The sequence below is a fragment of the Heterocephalus glaber genome, unplaced genomic scaffold, assembly GCF_053883595.1.
Source record: "Heterocephalus glaber isolate CG9 unplaced genomic scaffold, H.glaber_assembly_v1.0 deba00000347, whole genome shotgun sequence".
In the NCBI taxonomy this organism is placed as follows: domain Eukaryota; kingdom Metazoa; phylum Chordata; class Mammalia; order Rodentia; family Bathyergidae; genus Heterocephalus; species Heterocephalus glaber.
Window position 1 is genome coordinate 39275415 of NW_028258143.1, and position 18045 is coordinate 39293459.

Here is an 18045-nt window from a genome sequence, read left to right on the forward strand (position 1 = left end):
GGTGTTTTTTACAATGGAACTCTTAAGCAGCTGGTAAATAAATGGCCATAATGGAAAAGTTCTGAGGCACAACTCTAATTCACTTTCAAAGGAAGCAGAATGGCCTTGTTCCTGAAGAGGGATTTGGTATGTCTGCCAAAGAGAACTACTAGAGAGCATTAACTGTAGTGACTGATGATTCTTCCAAAAGCTTTTATGTCCTCTGACCACCTTCCCATCCCTTTGACATATTTTGCACCCAAGATGTTTTTGGTAATACTTACCTAGTTATGACGAATGGGTCACTGGTGTTGCCCTAGAATTTAACAGCTTTATTTTTCCAACAGAATGGCAAACTTGTATTCAATTTAATCAGTCCTTTTTAAAATTAGAGAACACGTTAATATGTTAATTTTAGCAGTGTTAAAAGTGCCCCATTGGCATTATGTTTTCTGTTGGATGTTCTTTTATGTGGTCTCCTGCCATGTGGAGTGACAGTGGGTGTGAGCTGAGCTTTTCCAGGAGACTGCAGCGATTATAGAGCAGAGCTTTACCATTTCTGCCGTGCTCATTTGTTAGCACGATGTATGCCCTTGAGCTAGACCTCCTGTGGAATGGGAGAGGTTTACCTCTGGGTTTGATCTTAGACTATCTGGCATAATGGATTTTGCTTCTTTCTCCTATTGCATATTTTCAAAACTAAATGCGTATTTTGAAAGGAAATAGATAAATAGAATCTATTAACAAGCTCAGAGTCTGATAGAGTCCTTTTTGCCCACTTTCCTACCCCTAAAGCTGAACCTCAGTTAAGAAGGAAGAGCAAGATGTTTCAAGTTTCATGGAAAAGAATAAAATTCCATTGTATAGAGCAGTGATGGTGAACCATTTAGAGCTTTCAGTGATAACAAATGGCTGCGGCACGTGTGCCATAGGTTCACCACCACTGATACAGCCTATATGCAGCACTATTTGCTTAGTAATTAGAGGGCAGGCTGCTACAGTGTACACTCAGTGTTACACGGATTTAAATAAAATGTGAAGGATCATAACACTGAAATCTCTTGAAAGTATTTGCATGTAAGATTCATATAAACATAAATTGCCGTTTGGTAGGAAAGGTGTTTTGGTACATAGGGGTAGAGTAAGGACTGAGGAATGATACCAGGTCTCTGTTCACAGCACCTCATCCCCATGGGACCCAGCCCCAGGCTAGGGGGACAGAACTACTTCTTACCTTTTCTGTCATTTTTTTTTTTTACTTTATCGTCACTGAACCTGTTACAAAGAACTGTGGCTATTTGTTAACTGTGTAGCATAGTGAAAGTTTTTTGTCAAAGATTGTAAAAGTAAGTTGGCTAGGTTTAAAGATTGCTTTACTACACAGAGATGTTCTTTGTCAAGGTATTTGTTAAAATGGGATTGATTTGAAATGTTGTACATCACATCAAAATGTATGACATGAACACATTTTTCTTTGTTAAATTGTAGGATGTGGAACCTTTAAAATTATATCAGACAATGTAGAAGAAGTTGAGCAGTAGGTTCTACTATTTTTTTTTCCTTTTGAAATACTTTCTGAGTGGATCACAGAACACCGTGTTTAATTCTCCAGGAAATAAGCAAACACAATTACCAATTGAGTTCCAATTTTCTTGAAACACTAACTGGTAATTGCTCTGATTCACTGGCATTTACCTTTGAGAGGTTAGTCCACTACCTATGGTTTTAGCACATTTTTGGTCTTTGGTTCAGCTTCAAGAGGCGTCTTCCTTGTCCCTGGTCCCCCATAAAACAAACCTTTCCCAGCAGCATTTTGAAGTGTGCTTCTCACCAGGTGTTAGACACAGCACTGTGTGTGCATCCACATGCACAGTAAGTGTGTAATTGATTCCATTGTAGAGATGTTAGCAGTAGGTTTACTGCAGCAGGAAATTATTGCTTTGCCTCTGATTTTTCCTGCCCCTGAATAGTTTTTAGGATTTTGAGGGTGTTTGTTGTTAATACTAATGTAAATCTGACTGTTGGACTGGTAGCATCTGAGAACCTACCATAGGTGTGCATGAGAAGGTGGGTGGAAGCATCCAAGTCACCTGCTCTACTAGAGGGGGAGCACCTGGGCACATAGCTGAGCAGCTGAAGCTTCACTGAATCTGCTCTCAGACGTCTGTGTATGGCTCCAAAAATATCTTACTTTGGAAAGCAGGGATGGCTGCTTGCAGCTGGTCATTTGAAGTCCTGCTTAACCACAGTTGAAGTGGAGAATCAGCCAAGCACAGTGGAGTTGCTGAGGCCGATTTGTTGCTTGCTTTGGAGATGATGTTCTGGTGATAGGAAATCTGACCACCTCCTGCATCCGTGTCAAAGTAGAGCTTCTTTGCAGTTCTTTATTTGGAATGTCTTTTATAGTTGCATATTTTTAGTGCTTTTAGTTGTCACACAATTTCAAACTGTTGTTTTCTAAGGAGTCAGAGAGAGGGTAAACAGGAAATCCTTTTGAGGCTCTAAGCATCTTTGTATTCTGTAGGGCTGAAGCAGCATGTAGGACATTCATGGCTGTTCTGGCTCTTTGGTGAGTTATGAGTGTTGACTGTGATGGACCCCCTTGCCTGAGCCACGGTGGGTGCATTCACCCCAACGTGTGTCAAGCTGGTGGGTCAGAGTCCCAGGTCTGAGGCAGAAGCTCAGATATATGTTCTAACCTGGGTTCACATAGGGAGCCTGGAGAGATGGGGGGCTAAAGGAGTAGGGTGGTCCTGCTGTTCCTCCACAGAGTTTTACACACCCTGGTAATGAAGGACCTGGAGAAGAGATGGAGGCTGCCATTGGATTACTCTACCTTAGATCCATTTGGAAGTCCTGCATAAGGAATTGGCTGACTCTTTCTAATGGGAGAGATTTGTGTGGTTCCTGGCTATGTGCAGAGCATTCACTTAGGTATGTGCACAGTGAGTGACAAGGGTGTAGAAACACACCAAAAAGATTCAGAAGCATAAGTTGATGCTGTTATGAAGGCAGAGTTTCAGATGTTTCTCTGCTAGTTAAGAAGGTGAGTAGGTAGGGACCATGGTTGCCCTTAGAGGATGCAGCAGGAGGGGAATAAGGCATCCCCAAGTCAGGCACGGAGTCTCCCAGGTGCTTTTTGAATGACAGAATGAGAGGGAGTGGCATGGACAATGAGCAAACTGTAGGAGGGGCAGTAGGAAGGTGCAGGGAAGAGAGTGCTGGAGAGTAGCTGGACAATGAGTGAGAGCCAGTGGGGGTAGCAAGAGGTTTTCAGAAGACAGATGGCCCACCTTGACTTCAGTCCCTTGTATTTCTGTCCCTTGCATCCTGGTTCCACAAATGCCTTCATCAGCATCATTTAGCTCTTGGGGTGCAACTCCCTCTAGGGTCCTCATTTGCCCTTAAATGATGTGTAGATTTTATTATCTTGGAAGATAATCATACATCTGTGATTGGCAGGACTTTATGTTGGACCATTTAATCTGTAAGTTAAATTAGGTTTTATTTAAATCTATCTTTTTTGACTTACGATATATACAAGGGTTTTTGGTTGTTTCTTAATGCAAAAACATGTAATATTTGTCTCTAATGTTTGCTGAGAAATAGCAGAACTTTTTCATACTGGTTTTTTTTATAGTTCATCCAACTGGAGTGTACGTATGAATGTCCCTAATTTTTTTAATGGGTACCTGTGTGCTGTGAATCTTACTGATTTGGTCAGAAGTAAACATGATTACTTATTTCTAGAATTTTAAAAAATACCGACAAATTCTTAATAATATATTATATATTATATGTACTTATATAATATATTACAATATATAATACATTAAAATATATCTATATATATTTGAAACTTTAAGTGTTTATGCTTTTACTGCTGAGAACTAAGTGTTCTGAATTGTGCATGCAGAATCTACTTACTTAATTAACAAGGCTGGAATTTCAAATAGCAGAAAACATCCCAGTGCTGTAGGGAAGAAGTCTAGTACCATACCACATACTTGCCATAAGCGCTGAAGGTTTACCATGTGATGCTTTATTGTGAAATTTCTTCATAAAAATTTTTATGGTTAAGTCTGTCTCTTTCCTGGAATAATGAAGAATTCTGACAACCATATCAACATAACTTTGATTTAAGAATGAGTAACGCTTGATTTTTACCACTTTTCAATTAACAGAATTGCTAGAAAAATAATAAACTGAGGCCAAACAAATATCTTCAAATAAATTTTGTTAAGAGCCTGAACTGAATTGCTTAGTAAGTTATAACTTACAGTAGTTTAGGTATGACATTAAACTCAATATTAAACCAAACTTCTATTTAATATTACAGCAACAAGCTCTACTAAATTGGAAGACCTGAGTTATTTAGATGGGCAGAGAAATGTTCCTCTCCGGACATCAATTAGATTACCATGGCACAACACAGCCGGAGGTAGGGCACAGGAAGTTAAAGGTATTTATCCTTGCATCCAGTGTCATAATGGATATGATGAACTCATTCACTAAACACTGAAAGACTCTGATAACTCGCATGGAAACCAAATGCTTAAAAACCATGATATGATGTGTGTGTGTATGTGTGTTAAAAATGGAATCCATAAGGTATTCTAGGAGGTCTCCCTAAAAGTTCTGGGCTTCGTCCTTAAAATATCTGATTAAATTATATCTGGTGTTGAAAAGTATTTCTGCAATTTATTTCAAAGTACAGAGCAGTTTTGTACTCATTGGAGTTCTTGCTAACAGAATCAGTTCTATTTCAGTTCTTTGGACTGTTAGCTGCATCCTATGTCTACCTGTACCGCACAATATAGCAGTCACAGTGAAACCAGTGAGATGTGCCTTGGCCCCATGCATTACTTTTTCTTTGTGTCTGCTTTGGTCACAAGAATAGCTCAGAGGCATGAAAAGACTTAAGTCATTTTAATAAGACACTATATGGGACCAGTAGAGTATGATAAATTAGGAATTACAGGACTAATAAGAGAATCAAATTTAAAATATTTAAGACAACAAGCAGTGGTATATTGAGTTTTTTTTGTGTGTAAAATTGATGTTTTTTTTAAATGATTTTTTTTAAAGCACGATTTGCTCCCTACAAGCCACAAGACATTTTGTTGAAACCCTTGCTGTTTGAAGTTCCAAGCATCACAACAGACTCTGTATTTGTGGGAAGGGATTGGCTTTTTCATCAGATAGAAGAAAACTTGAAGAACACAGAACTGCCAGAGAATAGAGGAGCAGCCATTGTTGGAAATGTGGGCTTTGGGAAGACAGCAATCATTTCCAAGTTGGTGGCCCTGAGCTGCCATGGAAGCCGTATGAGACAGATTGCTTCCAACAGCCCCAGTTCATCACCCAAAAGTATGTCCATGTTTAATTACTTGTCTAACTTATTAATATAAGGTAGGTGAAGGAAATTGCTTTTTGGGTAGATGTAAATTACAATTTTCCTTAAATTCCAACTACTGTATCAAGTTTGCCATCATATGTTAAGTGAGCAATCTAAATACTTCCATCTGAAGTCATGTGTATTTGGCTACAACCTGGGGTAAGGCCAGCCTTCCCTGATACTCTTCTGACCTGGAACCCTGTTTCCCTCTTTGAGGCAGAGATGGAATAGGGAGGCCTGAACCGTACTCTTGAGAACTTGGGTCCCTAAAGCCAAACAGTTAGGCTTGTGGCAGAATAAAGCAGATGAGTCTAATGCAGAATTCTGTTTTTCATTTTTGGTTCTTTTTTTCTTTTCTCTATTTTGTTCTATGCAGATTTTTTTTTTTTTTGTATCTTGCCATGGACTTTGTTTTCTAGATTTATGAAAATTACAAAGATAAAGTAAGACATGAGATAGAGTAGCCAAATATTTGACTATTCACTGCTTATTTTATATGGAGTAAACCCATTATAGAAAGCTTCTTTAAATATGGTGAATGAATAAGAACCAGGGAGCACAGCAAGATTCTTTTTAAAAAACCAGAACAATTTAATAAAGGAAACTGAAGCTGGAAATGGTTGCCTATAGTCCCAGCTATTTGAGAGGCTGAAGTAATAGGATCATTTGAGGTCAGAAGTTTTGAGACCGGACTGGACAATATAGTGAGACTTTGTCTCTAATAAATGAAGGAAGGCAGGAAGGGTGGGTGGGTGGAAGGAAGGAAACAGCAGATCTCCAGGGAGGGAGACTGGGTGAATGGAGATAGGTATGAGGTTGATGTGCTCATTTGGATCTCTCATTTTGGGCCATGTTTACTCAGTATCTATTAAAAGACTCTGGTCCTAATCAAGAAATGTATTCCATATCCTGTCATACCCATATGCTGATGTTATAATGAGGTGGATCTCTTCTCTAGCATCAGATCCTACCCAGGATCTTCCTTTCACTCCACTGCTTTCCCTGAGTTCTTCCACAAGTGGTCTCAAGATGGCTAAAACACCTTGTGGGTCTGGTACTCCTGAAAACCAGAGACCAAGAGAGGATGCAGTGAAATACCTTGCTTCTAAGGTAACTTGCTTTTGTTTTATGGGAGCCTTCCAGATAGACATCTGCTAGTTTGGTTTCTGAGAAGGGAGTCAGAAAAGGGATGTTTAAACAACTGCTTGGTGCTAAAGTATAGCTTTTGATAAAATTGTGATAGAGCACTACAAAGAAAAGGTGTTAGTGGGCTGGGGATTTAGCTCAGTGGCACCATGCCTGCCTCACAAGTGCAAGGTACTGAGTTTGATCCCCATTACCAAAGAAAAAGATATTAGTGAAAATAAATATCTAAAGACACTGGCAGGGACACTTACCTGTCTGAAATATAGTAGATTGAAAGAGTTCCTCAAAGCAGCAGGAGGAATCATGAACCCATCCTTACAAGTGCATGCTCTGATTAATTTGGTATGGAAGCAGAATATTGGGAGCTTTGTACTTGTCCCAGACCTCCTTCTGCCTATGGTGTTCCTTGCCTGGGACCTTTGGTTCCCTGTGTCCTTCTACCAGAAGTTTCTGGTGAAAGTTGCAAAAGAGATTTGACCTACTTTCCCTTCCTAAGTGCGTGATCATCAAGACCTTCTGGAATTTTTCTTCTGCTCTGATCCTATCATTGGCTGATAAGCTGCCTTCCTGCAATTAAAGTGGTAACATTTTTCTTGCCCTTGTGAGCACTTGGGTCTCTGTTGGGAGCAGTTGTGTGAGCCAGTGGAGCTGGAGAACCACCAGAGATGGCAGCAATAAGGGGCATCTTATAATGACTTCCCCACAGGTAGGGTTGGTCCAGGGGAACTGAAACAAATGCTGCTCAGCCCCAGACCCCTGGCTGCTTCACAGATGAGAGCCGCTTTTGGCAGGCCAGCCCCGATGCTCTTTACTAGTGATTCAGAACACTGCTGTGGTCATGAGCAGGTGATCTGAGATGAGAGTCGTGGTGCAGACGTCAAAGCTACCCCTGCGTTGACTTTTCAGTGCTCTTTGATTGTTACCCACACTAAGTATGACTTACACTAGAGATCTAATACTCTTGCACACAAAATCGAAGCAAAAACATCACCAGACTACCTTATTCTTACATCCTATAAGATGTTCTGGTAATTTAAATTTACTTCATTTTTTCAAAAAGTTGTTTGTAGCTCCAAATTAATTTCATAACCCAACCTTCTGTTGGGTTGCCAAGCTGCTTTTGTCAAATGCTGTGCAGCACAGTGGTACCAGATATCTCATGGTGGTTTGCACAACAAGCTCCTGGGGTCCTCACATATGTTCCTGCTAATCTTTGTCCAGGTGAGAATTGAAGAGCACTTAGCTTTCTTCTGAATGTGATGATAAATTCAATCTAAACCAGAAGTCACATGTTGGCTCCAACTTGGCCTGAGAAAAGCCTCTCCACATCTGCTCTTGCCCCTTGCTTTCTCAGAGTCTACAGCCCTAGGCTCTCATCTGAGATCTTTGACTGTCTTTGTCACCAAGGCAGGGCATTTCATCACTGCACCTGTTGCCCTTAGCTATGCACTGTAGTGAGTGGCTCTTGTCCTCCTTACTGCAGGGGGCTGCAGAGCTGAGTGGGACGATGGTGACTCAGACCCTTGTGCAAAAACACAAAGCGCATCACACAAGTGGTTGTTTTATTTCCCCACAGCATGTCTCCCATTCCTTAGAGTTCTGCCTCTGGGGTTTCTAGCAAAGAACCTGTGCCACAGCAAATCCCTGTAACAAAGGGACTGCACCTCATCCTCTCTGTACTTGGGCAACTCCCCCTGTCCTTCATGTGTCCCCTCACATGGCAAGCAGAAATCCTGTCATTTCTGATTTTCCTATTTCAGTGTCCCTGTTGAACTTCTCCTGGTCCCTTAAAGAGTGTGGGTGTGGAGAGGGGCTGAGAACTTGAGCCTTTCCTCCCAGTAGGAAGCAGCAGCTATGACTTTGCACCTGAGTTTCTTAGCCACCAACTTGATTGTCTGCATTTTTGGGTCAGTGGAGGGATCCCTAAAGAGGTGCTGCTGTTCCTGAGGACAGAAGTGCAGTGCAGATGACACTGTTGAGGAGAGGGGTTTGCCTGGAATTGCTCTCAGCCGTGCTAGGCTTTGGGTTTTATGAATAACTTTTACTCTCTTATCTTCAATACAGAGTAAGTTTTGCTGATTTTTTTTTGTTTTGTTTTTGCTAATCAAGATGGATTTGTGGTTGCAATTAATGTTCTGAGGAGAACTTAGCAAACCACACAAATGAAGGAAAGAATAACTGAATCAGTTAAGCTAATTAACACCTCAATCTTGGGAAACAGAAGTAGTGTATGTTGTTATCTTGCCACATGAGCAGAGTTTCGTTCTTGTTTGAGGTTGCAGAAGGAGCTGTGTGGAGAGTGGTGACACTGATGGCTCTGTTTCTCTCCTAGGTCGTAGCCTACCACTACTGCCAGGCCGACAACACATACACGTGCCTAGTGCCTGAGTTCGTGCACAGCATCGCTGCCTTGCTCTGCCGGTCCCACCAGCTGGCCGCTTACAGAGACCTGCTGATCAAGGAGCCCCAGCTGCAGAGCATGCTGAGCCTCCGCTCCTGTGTGCAAGACCCTGTGGCTGCTTTCAAGAGAGGAGTGCTGGAGCCACTCACAAGCCTGAGAAATGGTACCTCCCTGCAGACCCAGAGCCCTCTCCCTAGTAGCAGCACAGGATCCCAGGTGGTCCTCGGAAGGAGGGTGGTCAGCTCAGCCCTGGGCTGGCAGGGAGGAAATGTAGTTGAATCATGATATATCTGGTTTCCTCTGCAGAACTGTCTCCCAAGGTCCCTCCATACCCCTCAGTGGTAGTTTTCATGGCTTTTTGGTTATTTCCTTGGTAGTCCTGGGGATTGAACCAAGGGCTTTGCACATACCAGGGAAATGCTCTCCACTGAGCTTTCTCCCCTTCACCCCAGTGGTATAGTTTCAACAAAACATCTATAAAAAGAAAAAGCTGTACAATTGAGGTTTCACAAAAGCCAGTTGGTAGCTATTGGGGAGCAGAGACTTTCTACCCTGTAAGTCTTGATATTTTAGTTTGTGAAATGAACTGACAGTAGAAAACACATGAGTTTATTACCATGCACGGTGTATACCATGCAGGAGAAACCTCAATGAAAGGTAACTCAACACAGGACCTTTAAAACTCTGGGCCCTATAAGATCTGCACCAAGAACAGTAAGTTTTAGGGAAATGAGAAGACAAGGAAAGCAGTTTTTGGTTTCTAGATGTGAGAAACTGTGGGAAGGTAAATATAGAGGAAAACTAAGGCAGATAAGGGCTGGTTAATTATGTTTCCTAAGCAGATTCCTCTGGTGCCATATGCAGTTGATGTGGGTCCATACACTTGATTCCAGTGATTAACGTCTGTCTATCCCGGTAGAGATGGGTAGAGGGCATCTTTATAAATTTATGTCCTCCATATTTTGTAGGGGCATATTCTGGTCTCCCATATAACTAAAAGCTATTTAGATGACTTGCACCTTGAAAACTATTGCCTACGTATTTTGTACTGCTGATCACAGGGCAATAAGTGGATTGGTTGGGGGAATTTTCTAATGTTTTTATTTTCAGAGGCCCTGCTCAGCTGAGTTGAAATCTAAAGCCATTTATAGAGGTTTCTATTTGAGTTTTTTGGTTCCCAAATATTCTAGAAGGTGGAGCATGTTAAAGACATCGTGGGTCTTTCAGGTTTCCCTCCTTCCTCCTCTTTTCTCCTTACCTTTTATGCTATTTTACTTGCCTACATAGCATTTCTGCCAGAAGGTTGTAGAGAGAAGGATTGAAACAGATGCCATTGTTCCTCTATTCCTTGGGCAGAAAGTTGGTACTTACAAAATTAGACTTAGCCTCTAGGAGCCTATGAGGCAAACTTTCAACACTGTATCCCTTGGACCAGATAGTTAGCTCTTGGGATATGAGGGTCAGTTTTCCTTGCCTGGAATCCACTGAGGAATTCTAATGGGGACCTAGTATCTTTTCCAGATTTGGTCTCTATCTTAGTTATCTTTGCTATAGGCCACCCTAGTGACAGTGGTTTATGAAGAGCTAATTGTATTACATACCTGATTGAGATTCTGCTAATGTGTGTAATGCAGTATGTTTCTGAAAACTGTTTTCCAGAGAATTGGTTTTCTTTTGGCTCTGTGCTCTGGTTTTCATTATAAATTTAATAGAAAATATGCTTCTGTGAAAGCCATGTCTTCTGCCATATGTAAACCTTTTTAGTTTGTGCTAACACTTTTAAACTGTGCGTTAAAATATACTAGATGGTGCCATCATATAGAAATGTATAAATTCTTAATTTGAAAATTTTTCTCCTGCAGAGCAGAAAATTTCTGACGAAGAATACATTATTTTGATAGATGGCTTAAATGAGGCTGAGTTTCATAAACCCGATTATGGAGATACACTTTCTTCATTTATAACCAAAATTATTTCTAAATTTCCTGCCTGGTTGAAGTTGATTGTGACTGTAAGAGCAAATTTTCAGGTAACAAAAGAATTCTCAAATCTCTTTACAACTCCCCATGCTGCGGTTTTACAAATGATAAATACAAATAAAGTGTTATAAACTATTTCACTGCTGAATCAAAAACTATGTCAGAACATCGAAAAATTAGAACACTTCACATAGGGAAAACTCCCATCTTTGCAGGCTTCCTGGCATATCTGAGATGTCACGTCAGTCCTCTCTGCATAGAGTTGTACCTGGACTTCTCAGATAGTAGTGTCTTACCCTGGTTTACCATAGTTCAGAGTGTGTGGCTGGTGGTGGGGTGGCTTTGCGGGACTGTTTTTGTTTTTATTTTGCTGTACTAGGGTTCAAACCCAGGGCTTCATATATGTTAAGCACACACTTTACCACTGAGTTGCTCTCTAGCCCTGTGGCTTCTTTTGAAGGGAAAAATGAGGAATGAAAGAGTTTAAGGCCTGTTTTGAGTGAATCTGCTTTTTCATTAAATTTCAACGTGCTGTAACACTTGGAATGAGGTGGACTAATTTTGTTCTTTCTCCAGCTTCCCTGTCATTTGAACCCTAAAATTATATCTTAACCATCAACTCTATGCCTGTCCTTTTTCAATAAACACATTTAGAGATTATATTTTGATTTTTGCCCTTTTATGATGGTATCTATTTAAACATGGCATCCAAGGTTTTTTTATTGTTGTTGTTTGTTATTTTTTTCTCTCTACCACTGGGATTAGACCTCGCTTGAATTATCTGATGTTAATTTTTGTGGACATTTGATTCATATGCTTTTCAGTGGAGCATAGAAACAGGGTCCTGTTTTAGCTCCCGGCTGTGAGTATTTAGAAGTGCAGTTAGCATCCATGTAAAATGGGAATGATTGTACTCTGCCTTCTTCCTACAGTTAAAGAGGGACATGTTCTTTAATACGTCAGAAATGATAATGGGAAGTTAAAAAAAAGTCTAAAGTGCTCTTTGGTGTGAAGTGTTAGGATTGTGCTTATCTTTGAAATGAGGGAGAGACCTGAAGGGGATACAGGCTTCTGGGAACTGGTGATGTTGTTTCTGGCTTCTAGCTACACAGGTATATTTGTCTTTGTGAAAATTAATGACACCGTGCAATTATGGTTTTTATATCAATGTATTTATACATCTTCCCATTTAAAAGTTTACTTTAAATTCACTTTAAAAGATGGTAATGTGCTGCATCAGAGCAGGCAGCTGTTTGACTACAGGCTGTCCAGGGATAGCCTGGGGGTAGGTTCGGACTCCCTGGATGGGTTATACTGCCCAGGCTCTGATGCATAGAGGGGCATGCCTCTTATCTCAGCATCTGGCTTAGATGTGTGGTGCTGATTTGCATTTATCCTGGTTATATAACCATTTGCACAGTGTGAGGATTATGGGTTTCAGTCACCTGCAGGGTCTCACTGTCCCTCTGCTGGTAGTGGCCTGGTTGCCACTATCTGCTCAAGACCCTCACTCTGCTTGCTTGGATCTGAGCCCCCGATGAGGGCCTTGGGAAAGCCTTTGCTGATTCTGTCTCGCCCCAGGATTTCTTTCACATAAGCTTTTTATCTGTACCTTATCCAATTACACATTTTAATTCAAAACAATGAGTCCCTGTAAGCCATGAAAATCCTCTTTGAAAGAAAACTAGTGAACCTGGCTTAAAATGCTGCTAAAATAAAGAAGGAATCTCTGCAGACTGACACTGTGGGGTTTTATTGTTTTGCAGGAAATTGTAAGCAAGCTGCCATTCATCAAGCTTTCCCTAGATGACTTTCCAGACAACAAAGACATTCACAGCGACCTGCATGCCTATGTCCAGCACAGGATCCAGAGCAGCCAGGACATCCTCAGCAACATCTCCTTGAATGGCAAGGCTGATGCTGCCCTCATTGGGAAGGTCAGCAGCCACCTGGTACTTCGGAGCCTTGGCTCCTACCTGTACCTCAAACTCACCCTGGACCTCTTCGAGAGGGGACACCTGGTCATCAAAAGCGCCAGCTACAAAGTGGTGCCTGTGTCTCTGTCCGAGCTCTATCTGCTGCAGTGCAACATGAAGTTCATGACCCAGTCTGCCTTTGAGAGAGCACTGCCGATTTTAAATGTGGCCCTAGCGTCCCTCCACCCCATGACAGATGAGCAGATTTTTCAGGCTATTAATGCTGGTCACATCCAGGGCGAGCAGGACTGGGAGGACTTTCAGCAGAGGATGGACGCCCTCTCCTGCTTCCTCATTAAGAGGCGAGACAAAACCCGCATGTTCTGCCACCCGTCCTTTAGGGAATGGCTCGTCTGGAGAGCAGATGGGGAAAGCACAGCCTTCCTGTGTGAGCCCAGGTATGACAGGCTGCTTCTGCCAGCTCTTTACAGGGCTCTCTTGTGCCCTTGGGGGAGAGAGGGGCTTCAAACATGATGCACATTTCTTAACAGAATAGTAACTCAGAATGAATAATTCAATTATGCTGCTTTGTTTCCTGACCTTTTTTGGCAGAAGGAGGGGCAGAGGAAAATTTTCTGTACTTCTACACAAAAGCTTCCTTCCTTTGATTGCTAGAATTTAGGGCTACCAGTATATTTGAGTGGAAGAGAAGCTGGGCCATGCCTTGGTGACATTTTCTTGCTGCCATTCAGTTGCAGATCCCCATCTACTCCCATCCTAGCTTCAGTAGGGTCACAGAGAGTGTGACCTCTGCCTCAGGGAATCTTGGGCATCTCCAGAGGTGTTCACCTGTGGGACTGAGGTCATTGTGGATCTTCAGCATTGACAGACCCCTGCTACCTCTTGAACATGTAATGCCTTGTGCAGGGATCAGAAGTATCTAGAGTCCAAAACGGGAGCCCTGTGGTCTGACCTGGTCACCTTCATTTGTCTTAGTGGTTCTGTTTAATGTTGTGAGTGGGTCAGTATGCCAGTATCCACTGCCTGGGCTCCTCGAACCATAGCATGACGAGGAGACAAGCCTGTCTGTCTGTCATGTGACTTGGTCTGATTTGGGGCATGAGGTTAGGAGACACGGGGTGTTGTGCCTTCAGATGGGGGCAAGCTCTCCTCTTGTGCTTGGCCTCAGCTTGCATCTCTGCTGTCCTGATCAGCAGTGGTCTGAGTCAGGATTGCCCCCTACTCTAGTAACAGAGCTGGCAAGCTGCCAGATTGTGTCCTCAGGATTGTTGTGAGCATTGGCTCAGATGTTAGGGGTCTAGAGACAAAGAGGTGAGGAAGCACTTGCCAGTCTCACAACCATCTTCCCCACACACACTGGCCTCTAACGTTGACCTGAGAGGTCTAGCTGCTCTTCTGTGTTGTTTTCTTAGGTGATGCTGGGCTCAAGGTTTCTTATTAATTTTTGAACCTGGTTTGGGCCACTACCCTGTACATCCTGGTTATTCAGCTAGATTATTATAGTTAGGCAAAATGTGTGCTGGGACATAGCTAGAGAAGTGAAATGTTTTTTTCAGGAAAGTCTGATCATTTGCTAGAAGGACAGGCTATAGGTGTGTTTGAGACATGAAAGCAAATTGAAAGACTTCAGGGGGCATAGGTTTGTTGCTGGAGTTTGGGGCAGAAGTAGTTGACTGCAGTCATCAGTAAGCTTTGCTTCATTTGGGGCAATAGGGACATTAAGTTTGCGTAGGATAGGGATGAGTGTGGGGTGACTCCTGGTCATTGCCCGCATTCACAGACTTGTACTGCTGCTGTGCTCTTCTTAGTGTACACGTGGGGACATTCCTGGGATGGGGCCTACACCAAGTAGAGGCAAGAGGGATGCTGAGGGTACAGAACTTAAGAAGGTACCCACTCTGGCATTGTGGGAGTCAGCATTCCCCCAAGAATCTTCGGTGCATGAGCTTCATTTAGCAAACAGAACACAGAGAACAATTTTAGAAGGCACGTCTGCATTCAGTTTTTGAGGATCCATTATGTGTAGAGTACTGTGATGGATGCAGAGATTCCTAGGTTAAGGACCTGCTTTTTCTCAAGGGATCCTGCAAAAGAAAGTAGATGAAGAGGGTAGAGAGGGACTATAGTTAATGATTTTGTGCTTTGTTTTAGTACAAAATTAGTAGGAAGGGAGCCACCATGTGTAGGACTGGAGAAAAGGGGGAGAAAACTCCAGTGAGGGACGCTGTTTCTAGAAAGTGTTTTGCTACATGGTTATGTTTAGATTTGGTTTTGAAAGGTGGTAGCATTTCTTCCCTACCCAGGGAGTTTGTATTTTTGTCCTAGTTGTAGAGAGGAACAGAGGAGAATCCAACACCTAGAGGCAGTGACACCTCACTTTTTATTTCTGTCTCTTTCCATAGCATTTTAAACTATAAAAACCTATCTTTTCTCTCTTCGAATTCTCGTCCTATTTCAAGGGGGGGAGGAAGGTATTTGTTTTTATTGTGTTGTTGTTGTTGTGTGTGTGGCCTTTTTTGATTACCACGTCACAGGCTAGGGCCCTCGCAAGCTGTTAGAAAATCTTAGAAAAGTGTCATTTTTATTTTTCATGGCTGCACAAACTTCTTAGTAGATAAATTACTAGCTATTTTACCATACCTTTGTTATTAGACCTCAAAGCTATTTCTAGAATACCTATAAACATAAAAACACATAGGGAATACCTTGGAGCCTTACACATGTGGATTCATAGCTTGACCTCATCAGTTCTGTGTCTTTCCTGGACACACCGCCTCTCTTCCTTATCTGTAAAAAGTGTGACTATCTTCTTACTGAGAGATGGTGACATTTAAATATGTTCTTAACAGGATCTGCTTACCTATAGTTACCCTACCATAGAGTAGCACACCAGAACTTCTTGGTCCTATCAAACTGTAACTCAGTACCCATTGATCAACTTTTCTTCATTCCTCCCTTAATGTCTACTATTCCCCAGCCTCTGGGTAACTACTCTTTCAGTTTCTATGAGCTCAACTTGGTTACATTGCACATACTAGTGAGATTGTGTGGTACTTGTCTTTCTGTGCCTGGATTTTTCTACTTAATGATCTCCATTTCTAAGTTGTTGCAAATGACACTGCTTCCTTCTTGTTTATGGCTGAATAGTTATTTCCATCTCTCAACTTTTGTGGATAATGCTGCAAATATGGGATTACAGATGTCTTTTTGACACATTGATTTTATTTCCTTTGGATATATACCCAGCAATAGGATTGCTGAATCATATTGTAGTTTTAGTTTTAATTAAGGAACCTTTATACTGTTTTCCATAGTGGTTGTACTAATTTACATTCCCACCAACATGTGCAAGGGCTCCCTTTTGTCCACACGCTCACCATCATTTGCTATCTTTAGCCTTTTTGATAATAGCTGTTCTTACTGGAGTGAAGTGATATCTCATCACCATTTTAATTTGCAATTCCCTAATTTGTGTTGGGCGTGGCAAGGAGACTTCATAGGTGGTGGTAAGCACTTCTATCAGGGGGCACATAACATCTTCATGTCTCCCTCTGGTGCTAGGGCTCATTGATGACCAATTCCTGGGTCCATCAACCTTTTAGGTTTGAGCAAAGGCTCATAGGCTAGAACAGTCCCCACTGCTCTTTTTCCCATGCTGTAAACTTGAGTAATAAATGGACAGGACGTTCATAGGTATAACAAGGCTATTACAAATATGAGGAGCTGTCAAAGGCATCATAGGCTATGTTCTGGCAGCCAAATCCAATCTGAGCCTTTATCAGGAAGTAGAAGAGCAGAAAGAGCCAATAGAAGGATATGCTACTGAGGATGGTTTTTATCTGTCAGTTCTTGAGAACCTTTGAAGGTCTGTATGTTAGTTTTTTATCACTGTAACAAAATACCTGAGATAAACTATTTAAAGCAGAAAAGATTTACTTTGACTCATGGTTTCAGAAGTTTCAGTCCATGGTAACTTGGCTCTGTTACTTCTAGGTCCATGGTGAGCAGAACATCATGGTGAGAAGCATCATGATGAAGGATGGTGGCTCACAATGTGGCACACAGGAGGCTGAGAGAAAGACTACCGAAAAATTTATCTTTCAAAGGCATGCCTCCAGGGACCTACTTCGTCCAACTAGGTGGCTGATTCCAAAAACAGCCCTGCTCTGTGCAAGAGCCTCAGAGGTAGAAGCTACTCCGCAGAGATAAGGGAATTCAGAAAAAGCCATTAAAATGACTGGAAGAGCAAGCAGTGTTTGTCATCCTTGAAAAGAAGCAGCAGTTAACCCCCATTTTGTGTGGTAATGCTAAAGTCACAAGGAAGGCAGTTCAGGGAGTGTGTGGTGATGCACACCCGAGGGTCTGTGGCACAGTGGAATGAGATCTTTTGTCCTGAGCTTTTGTGTTTCTTGTCCTAGGAATGGACACGCTCTCCTGGCGTTCATGTTCTCTCGGCAGGAGGGCAAGCTGAACCGTCAGCAGACCATGGAGCTCGGCCACCACATCCTAAAGGCACACATTTTCAAGGTGAGGCACATTCTAGTAGGTGGAAGGATTTCTTTCTTCTCATTTCATGGTTTTGGAGATTGTAGACAGCTTTGTGAGCCATCTCAGAAGCACTCCATGAGCTGCATTCCAAATGCAACTCCCTCCCTCCTCCCTAAAAGCAGCCGTGCTTCTGACTTATTGTCATGTCCTTGCATGTGTCCATATTTTATCACATGAGTGTGCATACTACAGTTGAATTTAACTTATTCCCCCTTTGAATCCCTTTGAAGTTTCTCATCCAGATGTCCCACTTCATTCATTCTCTTTGGTTTCCTTTTGTTATTTATTTGTCATTGGCCTGTGTAATTTTGTACTGCTGGATTTTCTGATTGTGTGCTTGTCTCTCATGGTAGAACATATTCCTCTTTCTCCTGCATGTCCTATCATTTGGTTGAGATTACTTTGTAGTTGTCAGAGTTTCTTGTGTCAGGAGGTGTAGCCTTTGTGCTTGCTTCTTACTTGGGGTTGCTATGAGCCTTTGCTGGTTACTGCCTGGGCTCATTTATTCATTAGGAGTTACAGTCATTCTCTAATTCTGTCATTTATTCTTCCTCTCTAAATTACTTCTATAAAGGGGAACTATCTGTATCTTCCATCTCTTTCCCAAGGAATATAATTCACATGGAAAAGGCAGACCTGACCTTTGGTTTTAGGCAA

At 42.0% G+C, this 18045-nt stretch overlaps 1 protein-coding gene across 12 annotated transcripts in view; it reads left to right on the forward strand.

Annotated features, from left to right (window-relative positions):
* The window catches only part of Tanc1 (tetratricopeptide repeat, ankyrin repeat and coiled-coil containing 1), a 250878-nt gene that overhangs the window by 194394 nt on the left and 38439 nt on the right, over positions 1–18045 (forward strand). For 10 of the 12 annotated variants that reach the window (XM_004835897.3, XM_087199193.1, XM_021265972.2 and 7 more), the window contains 7 exons: positions 4319–4441; positions 5068–5349; positions 6336–6487; positions 8856–9087; positions 10787–10953; positions 12670–13277; positions 17259–17367. In XM_004835897.3, the coding sequence (XP_004835954.3) occupies positions 4319–4441; positions 5068–5349; positions 6336–6487; positions 8856–9087; positions 10787–10953; positions 12670–13277; positions 17259–17367 (1673 nt within the window). The remainder of the gene's footprint in view (positions 1–4318; positions 4442–5067; positions 5350–6335; positions 6488–8855; positions 9088–10786; positions 10954–12669; positions 13278–17258; positions 17368–18045) is intronic. The other 2 variants (XM_021265939.2, XM_087199202.1) reach the window with 1 other exon arrangement.